At 44.2% G+C, this 13,617-nt stretch overlaps 1 protein-coding gene across 1 annotated transcript in view; it reads right to left on the bottom strand.

The window, feature by feature from the left end:
• Positions 1–13,617, bottom strand: part of LOC124127405 (ubiquitin carboxyl-terminal hydrolase 8-like) — a 50,581-nt gene that overhangs the window by 26,502 nt on the left and 10,462 nt on the right. The window contains exons 3-9 of the mRNA XM_048386760.1: positions 12,157–12,301; positions 8,987–9,072; positions 8,025–8,161; positions 7,138–7,309; positions 4,649–4,811; positions 3,198–3,342; positions 1,263–1,941 (exon numbers count right to left, since the gene is read on the bottom strand). Coding sequence (XP_048242717.1) covers positions 1,263–1,941; positions 3,198–3,342; positions 4,649–4,811; positions 7,138–7,309; positions 8,025–8,161; positions 8,987–9,072; positions 12,157–12,301 — 1,527 coding nt within the window. The remainder of the gene's footprint in view (positions 1–1,262; positions 1,942–3,197; positions 3,343–4,648; positions 4,812–7,137; positions 7,310–8,024; positions 8,162–8,986; positions 9,073–12,156; positions 12,302–13,617) is intronic.

Genomic DNA, 13,617 nt, shown 5'->3' with positions numbered 1-13,617 from the left:
CTAGCACTATAAATCGGCATCAATCAGACTAGTACAAGCAGCCACACACACACACATACACGTGCATGCACGTCGCTATATAAGTGCAATAATCTTGGATGCAACGTTAAACCCAATTTCACCTCACCCCACCAAACATTTGAATAAATAAAAAGACGTCTGGCATAATGACCTTGATGGTAAGGTGAAATTGGTCTTATAACTGTAGCACATTTCGCCACCCGCCTCCCATTTTATGAAAACATTTTTCCATGGCCCCATGCCCTGCACTAGCAATTTTTACCTGCAATGGTGCAGCCTGGATATAGCAAAATTGATCCCTGTTACCTCTGCAATGTTCCACATTCACCACTAGACATCTGCATTTCCTTGCCCCCCATCATCATAAAGTCTGCCGCACGTTTCATTTTTACGTTCATTTTAAAAAAATTAAAAAAATCCTGATATCCGAAAACAAAGCCTAATATACTCTGACAAATAACCAGTCCCAACATCATGTTCAAATTTATCATTTCGCGTGATAAGCAAATGAGCTTGTGGTAGTGATGTTATGCTTTGTCATCGGAGCCATCTTCTCGAGGCAAGGGAGTTAACTGACTATAAAAGTCCAGTTTCCACCCTTGCCGAACTAGGCTGGAATTATTGAGTTATATTTTGGCTGGGCTAATGAGTCTATGCATAGTCCAATCAAAATCACGTCACGAAATCAACATCTGGTTCGTAAACTGTGTGCAGATTTCGTCCGATTGCAGAATTGCAAAGCATGTGTACCGACAACTTAGCATCCACAGATATTTTCCAAATCTTTTCATGTTTTTAATCAAGGTGCTCACGTGATTTGAGGCACTTGGCAAAGTAAGACCCGTTTTATTACAAAATAGCACTTGGCAAAGTAAGACCCGTTTTATTACAAAACAGATCTTGATTATTGATCAGATCGTCTACAATGGGCGACGCCATTTTATTTGAAGCAAATGTAAGTGATATGGGAGGTGGAATCTGATTGGTCAATAGGAGGGACATAGAAGGGACACAACTCATAATAGTGAGTGAGTGAGTTAAATTTTACATCGCATCAGCAATATTTCAGCCATATAGCGATACAACTCCTAATAGCCACTGGTGGTGCTACGATCGATCTGCAAATACCAGTTGAGTTCGGCAAGGGTGGAAACGACTTTTACAGACAGTTAACTCACTTGCCTTGGGAAGATGTTTAGAAGCATGATTACAAAAGTTGATGTGATTAAAATCTGGCCTACCTCTTCCTCTCCTCTTCCTCCTTCAGTTTATTCTCTCCATCCTGCTTGATCTGCTCCTTCTTCATCTCCTCCTGCAGGTTCCTCTTCAGCCGCATCAGCTCCACCACGTCCTTCTCCTCCTTCCTCCGCAACGTCTCCAGCTGCCGCAACTTCTCCTCCTCTTCCTCCAACTTTGCCGTCCGCGCCTTGTGCTCCGCCGCCATCCGCTTCCGCTCCGACTTGAAGTCATGCAGTTCCTCCTCCTTCTTCCTCTTTATGGCTGTCAGCTCCACAAGCTCCGTGTCCACATCGCTGTTCTCGATCTTGGCTTTCACGTCCACTGACGCAACACTTGCATCGGTTCTTGAGCTACTTCTTGCAATGTTTTTAGCAACCATTTGCCCAACATTGGGATAAAGTGAATTTGAAATGATCTTAAAACCATCAAGTTTATCCCCCTGTGGGTCAGTGTTTGTGTTTTTGAGATTGTTCGTAATTTTGGATTCTGAGGTCTTGTTATTTAGGGGCGTGTCGTTGACAGATCTTGTGACCGGTTTTGGTTTAAGTGAGCGATCTACAGAAGGCAGTCCAGGCTGTGACGTCGCATTGGCTGCTTGAGGTGGGATAGAGGCTCCTGATTGGTTGTTCAGTGGTTGTTTTTCATTGGAGGGTTCATCAAAGTCAGGGTAATCAAAATCCACTGAAAAATAAAACTATTTTAAATGATTGACATTGATATAGAGATTAATAGCTATAAAGTGTTGCTGTATTGTAAAGATCACATGCATTATTATGCAAGGATTTGTTTTATTTTCTGTCAGTATCATTCAGTCCAATTTGTAACAAACTTGAAGCTTTGAGAACTGGTTCAGAATCATGGCCCTTAAATGTTACTCGTCAATGAGGACAACCATTCTTGGATTTACTTGTCCTCAAGTTAGTCACAGGCTAGGAGGTGAGGTGAGGTGAAATTGGGTTTAACGTCGCGTCCAAGATTATTGCACTTATATGGCGACAGGCATGTACGTGTGTGTGTTTGTGTGGCTGCTTGTACTAGTCCGGAATGATGCCGATTTATAGTGCTAGCCCACTGAGATACCATGCCGCAGTTTCACATCACTCAGACACAGTATACTGACGCTGAGCCGACCAGTCCTTGTTTTAGCCCCTTAATGCCGAGCGCCAGACAGGGTAACAACAAGTACCATCTTTTAACGTCTTTTGGTATGACGCGGCCGGGGATCGAACCCTGGACCTTCCGCTCTCCGGGCGGACGCTCTACCACTAGACCATGGAGGCGGTCCACAGGTTAGGAGAATGGTGTGAATTTCGAAGACTGGAGTGAGTGAGTGAGTTTGATTTTATGCCGCTTTTAGCAATATTACAGCAATATCACGGCAGGGGACACCAGAAATAGGCTTCACACATTGTACCCATGTCGGGAATCGAACCCGGGTCTTTGGCGTGGTGAACGAACGCTGTAACCACTAGGCTACCCGACCACCCTTCGAAGACTGGAAGTATGGATGACAAACCTGTCGTAATACTTACACTTCTTAGCCTGACATTGATGAAGAATCATTACAAAACTCAACCTTGGCAAATGAAACACTGATTTATGACCTGGAGGGTAACCATGGCAACTGGCATCTCAGGCTAGCAGAATAGCGTGACTAACTTTGCTTAAGAGTCACCACAAAAGGTTGGTCATGTTGGCTATGGAAACACTGACTTAAGACCAGGAAGGTAACCATGGTAACTGGCATCTCGACTCGCAGTATAGCGTGACTAACATTGATAAAGAGTCATCACAAAAGGTTGGTCACGTTGGCAAATGAAACACTGATTTATGACCAGGAGAGTAACCATGGCAACTAGCTGACTAGCGTGTCTGTCGTAGCATGTTGTGGGAAACAAGAGAGTAGGAAACCTCCAGCTTGTGCAGCTGACACGTACACGCAGATGATGTGATGAAGTCCTCGGGGCGGGCGGGGCACAGGATGTGGGGGTTGGTGGTGACGGTGGGGTAGTACAACAGCCACTGCTCATAGCCTCCCTCCAGCACCAGGGGCTCGCTCTTCAGGATCACCGTGGCGTCGTACTGTAGACAGAACACATATATTTATTACCTGCCTGTGAAGAGATCACCATTTACTAAACATACAGCTGTGTGAGACATTGTCCGTGAAGAGTGATTGATTGTTTGTTTGTTGTTTAACGCCGAACTCAGCAATAATTCAGCTATAAGACGGCAGTCCGTAAATAATCGAGTCTGGACCAGACACTCCATCGATTGATATCATGAGCATCGATCCACGCGTCAACCAAGTCAGCGAGCCTGACAACCCGATCTCGTTAGTCGCCTCTTACAACAAGCACAGTCGCCTTTTACGGCATGCATGGGTTGCTGAAGACCTATTCTACCCGGATCTTCACGGGTCTCCATGTAGGTAGTACGTCAGTTAGAACTTACACAAGCAATAAACTGATGCAGCTGCACTGCGCTGAACGGTCTCATTCAAACGGTTCAATAGGCATAGTCTACTCTGGATCTTCACATGCCAGAGATCACCATTTAATTTACATACAGCCGTGTTACACATTGTGTAATACCAAAGCGTGTGCTTATGTACTCTCGGAACACGTTTCACAAACAAATATTGAAAACTCCCAACATCCCTTGGCTTATTAAATGACATTGCAAGTGGAGATGATAGATGACTGAGAGGAGCTTATGCACAGTCGATGACCCCAGCAACCCTGTTGCTAGGCTGACGTCACATTGCATTGTTTTGCCGGTGGATCTTGCAACAAAATTACAGCAAAATATTTACCATGTACCTATCTCACTTCCTGCTGGAATATCAATGAGTGGATCTGATGGTCCCCTAGTTGAGGACTGTCTAGCTACTCCCACCTACCTTGAATAAGGCATCCTTCAGTGTCCTCAGAGTGGGTCTGATGGTCCCCTAGTTGAGGACTGTCTAGCTACTCCCACCTACCTTGAATAAGGCATCCTTCAGTGTCCTCAGAGTGGATCTGATGGTCCCCTAGTTGAGGACTGTCTAGCTACTCCCACCTACCTTGAATAAGGCATCCTTCAGTGTCCTCAGAGTGGATCTGATGGTCCCCTAGTTGAGGACTGTCTAGCTACTCCCACCTACCTTGAATAAGGCATCCTTCAGTGTCCTCAGAGTGGGTCTGATGGTCCCCTAGTTGAGGACTGTCTAGCTACTCCCACCTACCTTGAATAAGGCATCCTTCAGTGTCCTCAGAGTGGATCTGATGGTCCCCTAGTTGAGGACTGTCTAGCTACTCCCACCTACCTTGAATAAGGCATCCTTCAGTGTCCTCAGAGTGGATCTGATGGTCCCCTAGTTGAGGACTGTCTAGCTACTCCCACCTACCTTGAATAAGGCATCCTTCAGTGTCCTCAGAGTGGATCCAATAGTGACCTGTTGTGAGGTAGATCGCCAGTCTAGCAGAATAACATGATCGACTTGACCACGCTTTTTCCATAGCGACCTGGAAGCCTCTGGCAATGCGTTACTGATGTAGTTGACAGTGGTTCTGTTGAAAGATGAGTGAGGTTAATTCAGGATTCATTCCATTTAGCTACAGATGTCTGTATTACTAGTAAGCTAGAATACCATGATTAGAAAAAGTAATGAATACGCATCTGTAATTTGAATGCACACTGACTCTTTTCTGAAATACCCAGGGGAACGGCATACGGGGACATCATCCACTGAAAAAGCAATCTAGATGATTGGTTGGTTGATTGGTTGTTTTACGCTACACTCAGCAATATTCCAGCTATATGACGGCGGTCTGTAAATAATGAAGTCTGGACCAGACAATCCAGTGATTGATATCATGAGCATCGATCCACGCAATTGGGATCGATAACATGCTTCAACCAAGTCCTGGCCACCCGATCCCGTTAGTCACCTCTTACGACCAGCATAGTCACCTTTTACGGCAAGCATGGGTTGCTGAAGACCTATTGTACCCCGGATCTTCACTGGTCCAATCTAGGTTTCTGGCGTGCGAATCACTGCGCCTTAGACTGGGCCACCTGTACCCCCCATTCGGGGATAGAAATTAACCAAGAACATCAACTAGAGATCTAGAATAGAGATAACATACAGCAATACCCCCGAAAAATGATTGAAATTCTTCTAGCCTTAATACACCTGTACCATTAGCGAAACTGGCTCAGTTTAGCAGCCTAGTGTTAATTTCTATCCTTGGTATTGAGAGCTTGTTCAGAATTATAGCCCTCAAATAGATGAGGAATACAATCATCAGATTTTTACTTCCTCAGCATAATTCAGTCTCAGGGAGTAGTGCACTTTACCAGGCGCAATTTTTCAGAACCAATTATCGCTGTGGGGCTCGAACGTGCTCCCTGGCTTGGCTAAACAGTGCACCAATTAGCCAACGCTCTACCACTAGACTAAGAGTGAGTGAGTGAGTGAGTGAGTGAGTTGGGTTTAACGCCGCTTTTAACAGTATTCCAGTCATATCGCGGCGTGTCAGCTTAATGTGGGAGGAAAGCCCGAAGTGATGCAGGTGTCAGACGTTTACCACTTCGGTGAAACCCACGAGCACGGGTATGGTGCTGACAAACCTAGAAACATAATCCGGGCGAACCGGGATTCGCCTGCCATTGTCCTTCAGAATGAGTAACTAATAAAGCGATTAAACATGTTACAACAGACTATGCACTAATAAGATTACACTCATTGGATTATTGGTAACACTGTAAAAAGGTAAAATTTAATGGTTAACCCACCCCCTACCAGGCTAACCCTAAAGATAGAAAAGGTATTGGATCGGAAAGGCATGCCAGCTCCCTAAGATTGTAAAGGGGTGTTGGATCACCAAGGCGTGTCAGTTTCCTAAGAAAGTAGGATAAAAAAGCGGTGTTGGATCGCCAAAGCGTGTCAGTTTCCTAAGAAAGTAAGATCGAAAAGCGGTGTTGGATCGCCAAGGCGTGTCAGTTTCCTAAGAAAGTAGGATCGAAAAGCGGTGTTGGATCCCCAAGTCAAGTCAGTTTCCTAAGAAAGTAAGATCGAAAAGCGGTGTTGGATCGCCAAGGCAAGTCAGTTTCCTAAGAAAGTAAGATCAAAAAGCAGTGTTGGATCGCCAAGGCAAGTCAGTTTCCTAAGAAAGTAAGATCAAAAAGCAGTGTTGGATCGCCAAGGCGTGTCAGTTTCCTAAGAAAGTAGGATCGAAAAGCGGTGTTGGATCTCCAAGGCGTGTCAGTTTCCTAAGAAAGTAAGATCGAAAAGCGGTGTTGGATCGCCAAGGCGTGTCAGTTTCCTAAGAAAGTAGGATCGAAAAGCGGTGTTGGATCTCCAAGGCGTGTCAGTTTCCTAAGAAAGTAAGATCGAAAAGCGGTGTTGGATCGCCAAGGCGTGTGAATTTCCTAAGAAAGTAAGATCGAAAAGCGGTGTTGGATCGCCAAGGTGCGTCAGTTTCCTAAGAAAATAGGATCGAAAAGCGGTGTTGGATCGCCAAGATGCATCAGTTCCAAAACGGGGGCGAGTACATTTGAAAGTGTGCCACACTAATGGTATAGTGAGACAGCGGTAGCGCTATAGTGGGGTAACTGAACTGTCGGTAGAGGGCGAAGCTGCGCCCGATAAAATACCGGATCGCCAAGGTGTGTCAGTTCCGAAACGGGGGCGAGTAGATTTGAGGTTGTGCCACACTAATGGTATAGTGAGACAGCGGTAGCGCTATAGTGGGGTAACTGAACTGTTGGTAGAGGGGAAGCTGCGCCCGGTAAACTACATTGTTGCCCTATCTCGGGACTAACAGACTCGTGTGAATTTCAAAGACTGCAGTAAATAGCTACGATCTGACAGCTACCATACTGATCACCTACCCTGGTTCTAGTATCCGGGCAGGCACACTGACACAGGCCTTGTGGCTGATGTGTGAGTCGGCGTAGTCCTCCTCGGAGCGGACGTCCATCAGAATGAGCTGTGTTTCCCGGTCGTTGAGCAGTGTGAACAGTTCCATCGGGGAGATGCTGCCTGGAGCTGTCACTGGTTGAACTGAAGCCACAAACAAAACATCATCACCATAAACCAGTCCAGCCAAAATATTACTCCAGAGTACCCGCCCAGTTCGTGAAGGCTGGAACCTGGACTGCTACAGTCTTTGTTGTTTAATGCTGCACTCAGCAATATTCCAGCTATATGACGGAGGTCTATAAAATTCGAGTCTGCACCAGACAATCCAATGATTGGTATCATGACCACTGATCCAGGATATGACGACATGCAACCAAGTCAGTGAGCCTGACCACCTGATCCTGTGAGCCACCTCTTACGACGAGCAAAGTCACCTTTTATGACAAGCATGGGTTGCTGAAGACCTATTCTACCCCGGATCTTCACGGGTCTGAAAAACAATAGTATTACAACATTCTGCATCATTACCCAATGTAGCCTCTTCATCTTGCATAAATGTACATCTTTACAGCCCACGTGAAGATTCCGGGTTAGAATTGGTCTTCAGCAACCCATGCTTGTTTGCATGTCATTGTATCACAATTGCATAGAAAGATGCTCATGATGTAAATCACTGGATTGTCTGGTCCAGATTCAATTATTTACCAACCGCTGTCATATAGCTTGAATATTGCTGACTGGAGCATTAAACAAATAAACAAACAAACAAACAAAACACAGGTTGCCGTGGACCTATTCTAATACGGGATCCCAACTGGTTTTGGTGTTGGTGGTTAGTGAACTTCAAGCCACGTACCTGTTGGTGAGCCATTTTCCTTGTCATCCCCTTTCTCCTCATCGGCACCCTTCTCTGCATCTTTCTTCTCCTCTCTCTTCTTCTCATCCAGAGCTTCCAGCTTCTTCGCCACCGCCTCTGCCTCAATAAGGTCATATCTGAAAGAAGCCATGTTGGTCAACGGTATGATTATCATCTCAGGGCTCCAGATAAGCTTTTGGTGTTGTGGGTATTTTACCCATGCATTTTAAAATCATTGGGTATCAGTAATTCTATCTGGGTATTCAAATTTCTGTTACCCACCAGTTTTTACACATGTGGGTATTTAAGTTAAATATTTAAAAACACTTTTCATCTAGTCCCTGCAAACTGGTGTCATGTGGGTTAGAGAGCTTTACAGGACTCACAAATACCACGATACTTCCACAAGAAAGTGTGATGGCAAATGATCATGATGTAACTGTCATTGTGGAGTTTGGCAAGTTGACGGAATGCCTGTTTATAATTTCAAAATAAGTTGCTGATTCGCTAATCGAATAGGCAGGGTTACTTTACAATATTTTGATGATACGCACATGTTATATTTTTGTAGCGTATCTGTAATATTTGTTGCGTATTTGTTGCTTGGATTTTATTTTACTGCGTATTTCTGCATTTCTGATGCATATTTTACGCAGATACGCAGCTTATCTGGAGCTCTGTCATCTTTATGTTTGTTCTTTAACTCAACAACAGCTGCGACAGATTTAACAACAAATTGTACGTAGCCAGCCTATCCTTTGCTTACGCTGTATGCAAAGGTGTATGCGACTCAGTGAAACTGAAAGTAGTCTCTCCTCACTTGAAATATAACCAATGACTCTCGACTGCATTATATCTATGTTTGACTGACTTACAATGTCCCCGACAGTCTCACAATACATGTGACAGTTCGAGTTGTGCAGTGAATACAATCTCACACTTGCGTTCATGTTTTAGGTTACCTTTCTTTCAGGCTCTTGGCCAGCATCTCTGCTCTCTCTATGGCGTGAAGCTGGTTCTTCTTCCCAATAAGGTTGTCAAAGTACTCCTGAAACAACACCGGCACGAATTAGGTTGATGAAGTGAGGTGAAATGGGGTTTAACGTCGCGTCCAAGATTATTGCACTTATATAGCGACGTGCATGCACGTGTGTGTGTGTGTCTGCTTGTACTAATCCGGACTGATGCCGATTTATAGTGCTAGCCCACTGAAATACCATGCAACAGTTTAACATGAATATCCACTCAGACACAGTATACTAACTCCAAGAGGACCAGTCCTTGTTTTAACTACTTAAAGCCGAGCGCTGGGCAGGGTAACACCAAGTACAATCTTTTAACGTGTGTTGGAATGACAGACAGGACTGAACCCCGGACTTCCGGTCTCCTGGCGGATGCTCTTCGTCTAGACCATAGGAGCAGTTTCTAAACACATGATCCTGGACCAGACTTCCAGTGGTTGAGTGAGTGAGTGAGTATGATTTTACGCCGTTTTTAGCAATATTCCAGCAATATCACGGCGGGGGACACAAGAAATGGGCTTCACACATTGTACCCATGTCAGGAATCGAACCCGGGTCTTCGGCGTGACGAGCGAACGCTTTAACCACTAGGCTACCCGACCGCCCCGCAGAAATCTGTGAAATCTATTTTCATGGGTGCCACAAGGCACTTGCAAACAAAATGAAATGGAAATGAAGGAAGAATACTCCTGATCTATCTTCCTACCAGGTGAATGGCTTTTCTCAAGTCGCTAGATAACAAGTTGTTGTTATCTCCTGTCTTTTCATTGACAACATCAAATTATATTTTTTAATCCCAGATTTATTTTAGGAATCATACTACATACGTTGTCAGCAGCAAAAACATGGACCCAAGGCCACGACCCCTGAGGTGATCTGACCGGACAGAGGATCAACCAATGGAATTGAACGATTCTTGATAAAGGTGTAACAATGTGCATTAACATGACTAAGCGTGTTTCTTAGGGCTGGGACGAGTCCAAATTTACTACCCGGGTACCCACACCCCTATTACCCGACACTACCCGGGTACCTGCTGTTGGTGTCAAGAGATAGGTACAAAATGTCCGATTGGGAATAGTTTGACAGTAGCCCTGGCAGACTGTTTTTAGATACATGTATAAAACGATGTGGTCATGCATACACTGAAGTTGATAGGTTTTAGCTTTGTTCAAACATATTTGTTCGAAGGAACGTGTTCATAGTCATGAAGAAATGCGAACATTAGAGACTTAAAATTGTCGTGTAACCATTTAGTTATGTAGTGATTTTTTGTCATGACATAATATATCACGTGACTAACCGGGTAGTCCTGTGGGTAACCGGGTCCTACTCAGTACCCACCCGACCCGGGTACCCGAGTTACCCGTCCCAGCCCAAGTGTTTCAATATTTATTTTCTACACTAGCTTCGTATAATATACACATCACAAGGTATTCTGTTAAAAAGACAAGATTTTTAACTTAAGGCACCAAAACTTTCTTCAAGTTCAACTGAGCCTTTACGATTGGGTTATGATGAGGTTCAATCAGCGAGGTTCTACATTGTGACCACTATATGGCTTAAAAAAAAAAGAAGTCTTGGTTCTTAGGCACCGCACGCATCATCATAGAGTCTGCTGCACATTTCGTATTTATTTCCATTATAAAAAAAAATAATCCTCATACTTAAAAACAGTGTGATCCAATATAGCATGCAGTTACCTCCATTTACATGTGCAGTGCTTTACTGCGCATCTCGTGTTATGGTCATGGTGGCAATAGGAGTTTGTATGGAAGGCAATTTCCCAGGTTGATGGTACATAATTGTTTATTTGGTTACATACTAGTCTATACAAGCAAAATGTAGGAAAGCAATTTCCCAGGTTGATGGTACATAATTGTTTATTTGGTTACATACTAGTCTGAACAAGCCAAAAAAAAAGAACAAGAAAAAAACAACCAAAAAACCCACCCGCCTGCTCTCTATTTTCAAAAGTCATTGCCTGAGAACCAGTTCTTTTATTGTTTTAAGCCTATCCTTATTAGTAATCCCTCACAACAAGAGTTGTCTCCCCGTATCCTGTATCCTGCCCTGGCATCCCACTAGGTGGCAGGAATTAATTATGTTGTATATTGTTTTGAGGCAGTAGATATTGAAAGTTTATTGTGTGCTAAATATGAGTGACAGCAAATTGACTGAGGGGCTTGTAAAATATTGAGTGTTGTGGCGTCCTATCTGCACCTGAAGTGTGAGTTAGAGTTACCTCCCTTTGTTGTTGTCACCACACAGGATAGACCACACCGTTTGAGAAGTTTTGTGATGTGACAGGTATCTGTAAGACTGGCTGTGCCTTTTAAGAATTATTCAAGGCCTCTTATAACCAGACTTGTGTCTTCTACTTGGCAAGAGATGGACATGATACCTGTAAACACTGTATTCCTGCCAGTGTCCAACACTATTCCTGAATCGAGAACGGAACATCTGTTTCGTTCAAGACAAGTGGCTTAATTCTGGATATTTGTGAGTGCACACATGTTTACTTATTGCTGCTGCCACTAGCTTGACCCCATTGTATTTCCTACAGTCAAGTCTCGTTAATCCGACACTCGTTAATCTGACAATCGGCTTTATCCAACACAAATGATGGGAACTGATTTAATCAGTGCTATTTAGACCCGTTACTCCGACAGTCTCGCACTCCGACTCCGACACACCTAATTTGCAACAAAATGCTGAAATCCCTCAATAATCAGTCTCCTTAATCCGACACATTTCCTTTTTTATTGTAAACCTAAAACTGTGTGTTTCAATAGTACTTGTTTATTCGTTGATCTGGTATAGTTATTTACTGATTTCACAATTTAGTTCTGTATGAGGGGCGGTCGGGTAGCCTGGTGGTTAAAGCGTTCGCTCGTCACGCCGAAGACCCGGCTCCGATTCCCGATATGGGTACAATGTGTGAAGCCCATTTCTGGTGTCCCCCGCCGTGATATTGCTGGAATATTGCTAAAAGCGGCGTAAAATCATACTCACTCACTCACTCACTCACTAGTTCTGTATGAACCACTTCCTGGGTTAACCTCTGCGTTTCATTATGAAATCACCTGGTAACACCTGTTGCTGTTTACCTTTTGTTTGATGTACTCAGCCTTCTTCTTGGCAATCTGTATGACATTGAAGTACCGCATGTACAGGACGAAAGCTCGCTCTTCGTCCGAGAGTTCATCTTGGTGCACAGCTTCACGAAATGTCTTGTCTGCAGACTTAATGATGCTGAAAATATAGATCACAGCTTCAGTTTGATGAATACTTATAAGTCATGGGTTACCCAGTCATCTGTGAAGCAGTTAGCTGTGCAGAGTTGTCTCCCTTGGGAACGCCAGAAACCTATGATTGAGGGTTCGAATCCCATTTTGCCTTGAATATGTTTTACATACCCCCAGCGTACCATCAACTCATCAAAGACCCAAATCAGCCATAATCCCGTTGTTTATATTACTGGCTTCGTCCTTTGTTTATGTCACTGACTGCACCGATGATTGTCATCACTACCCTTGTGTATACACAACAGGCTTCTCTACCCCAGTATAACAATATCTACTCTACACTATAAACATTGTCTCCTACGTGTATATATACTTGCCTACTACACTCTGTATATCAGTTGCAGTTTGTACTCCAAGCGAGCAACACCTCCCAAGCCAGCACAGAGCACTGCCTGATAGCCAGCCAAGGAGAAATCCATCATCGGTAATTATCACGTTATCCTTTCAGCCTTATTCACATACTCTTAAAATCACTCTCATCGTTTGTTTGTTTGTTGTTTAACGCCGAACCTAGCAATATTCCAGCTATAGGACAGCGGTCTGTAAATAATCGAGTCTTGGCCAAGCGAGCAACACTTCCCAAGCCAGCACAGAGCATTGCCTGATAGCCAGCCAAGGAAACTCCATCATCGGTAATTATCACGTTATTCTTTCATCCTTATTCACATACATCACTCTCACCGAATTAATCACAAAACCCCTAAATCCTTAAAACCAACAACAACACTCAACTCTTATAAATAACCAACACCTTATCCTCCCCCATCTCCCTAACACAGCTCGCACTCATTTCTACTCGCTACCCACGCCCACCACTCAAACACACCCTTTGACCCAACTCCTAAAAACAAAAAAACACCTAATCCCCCCTTCTCCTTAACACAACGCACGCTCTTTCCTACTCACCACCCACGCCCACCACTCACATACCTCCACTCCTTCGACTAAATATCTCCTGATCCCCGCTTTCCACTTGTCTCACCTAATCCCAGCCTTCCAGCAACAAAATAAATCTTTAATAATTAATCCATTTCACAAACCCTCCTACTAAAACCAACAACAAATAACCACCGCAACCTCCTCCGCCTCCTAAACACAACTCACCAAGTAAAAACAACAAACCAACTCACCTCCCCAAAACACCACTCCCACTCCACCACCACTCACCACAACACACGCTCTCCAACTCTCCAAACAACATGACTGACACCCGCAACGCCACACTCGCAGACATGCCAGCTCCTAACTCACCCACGCCTGCGG

This window comes from Haliotis rufescens, unplaced genomic scaffold, assembly GCF_023055435.1.
Source record: "Haliotis rufescens isolate VD_foot unplaced genomic scaffold, xgHalRufe1.0.p SCAF_60, whole genome shotgun sequence".
NCBI classification, from domain to species: domain Eukaryota; kingdom Metazoa; phylum Mollusca; class Gastropoda; order Lepetellida; family Haliotidae; genus Haliotis; species Haliotis rufescens.
This window is presented reverse-complemented; position numbering and strand designations above follow the sequence as displayed.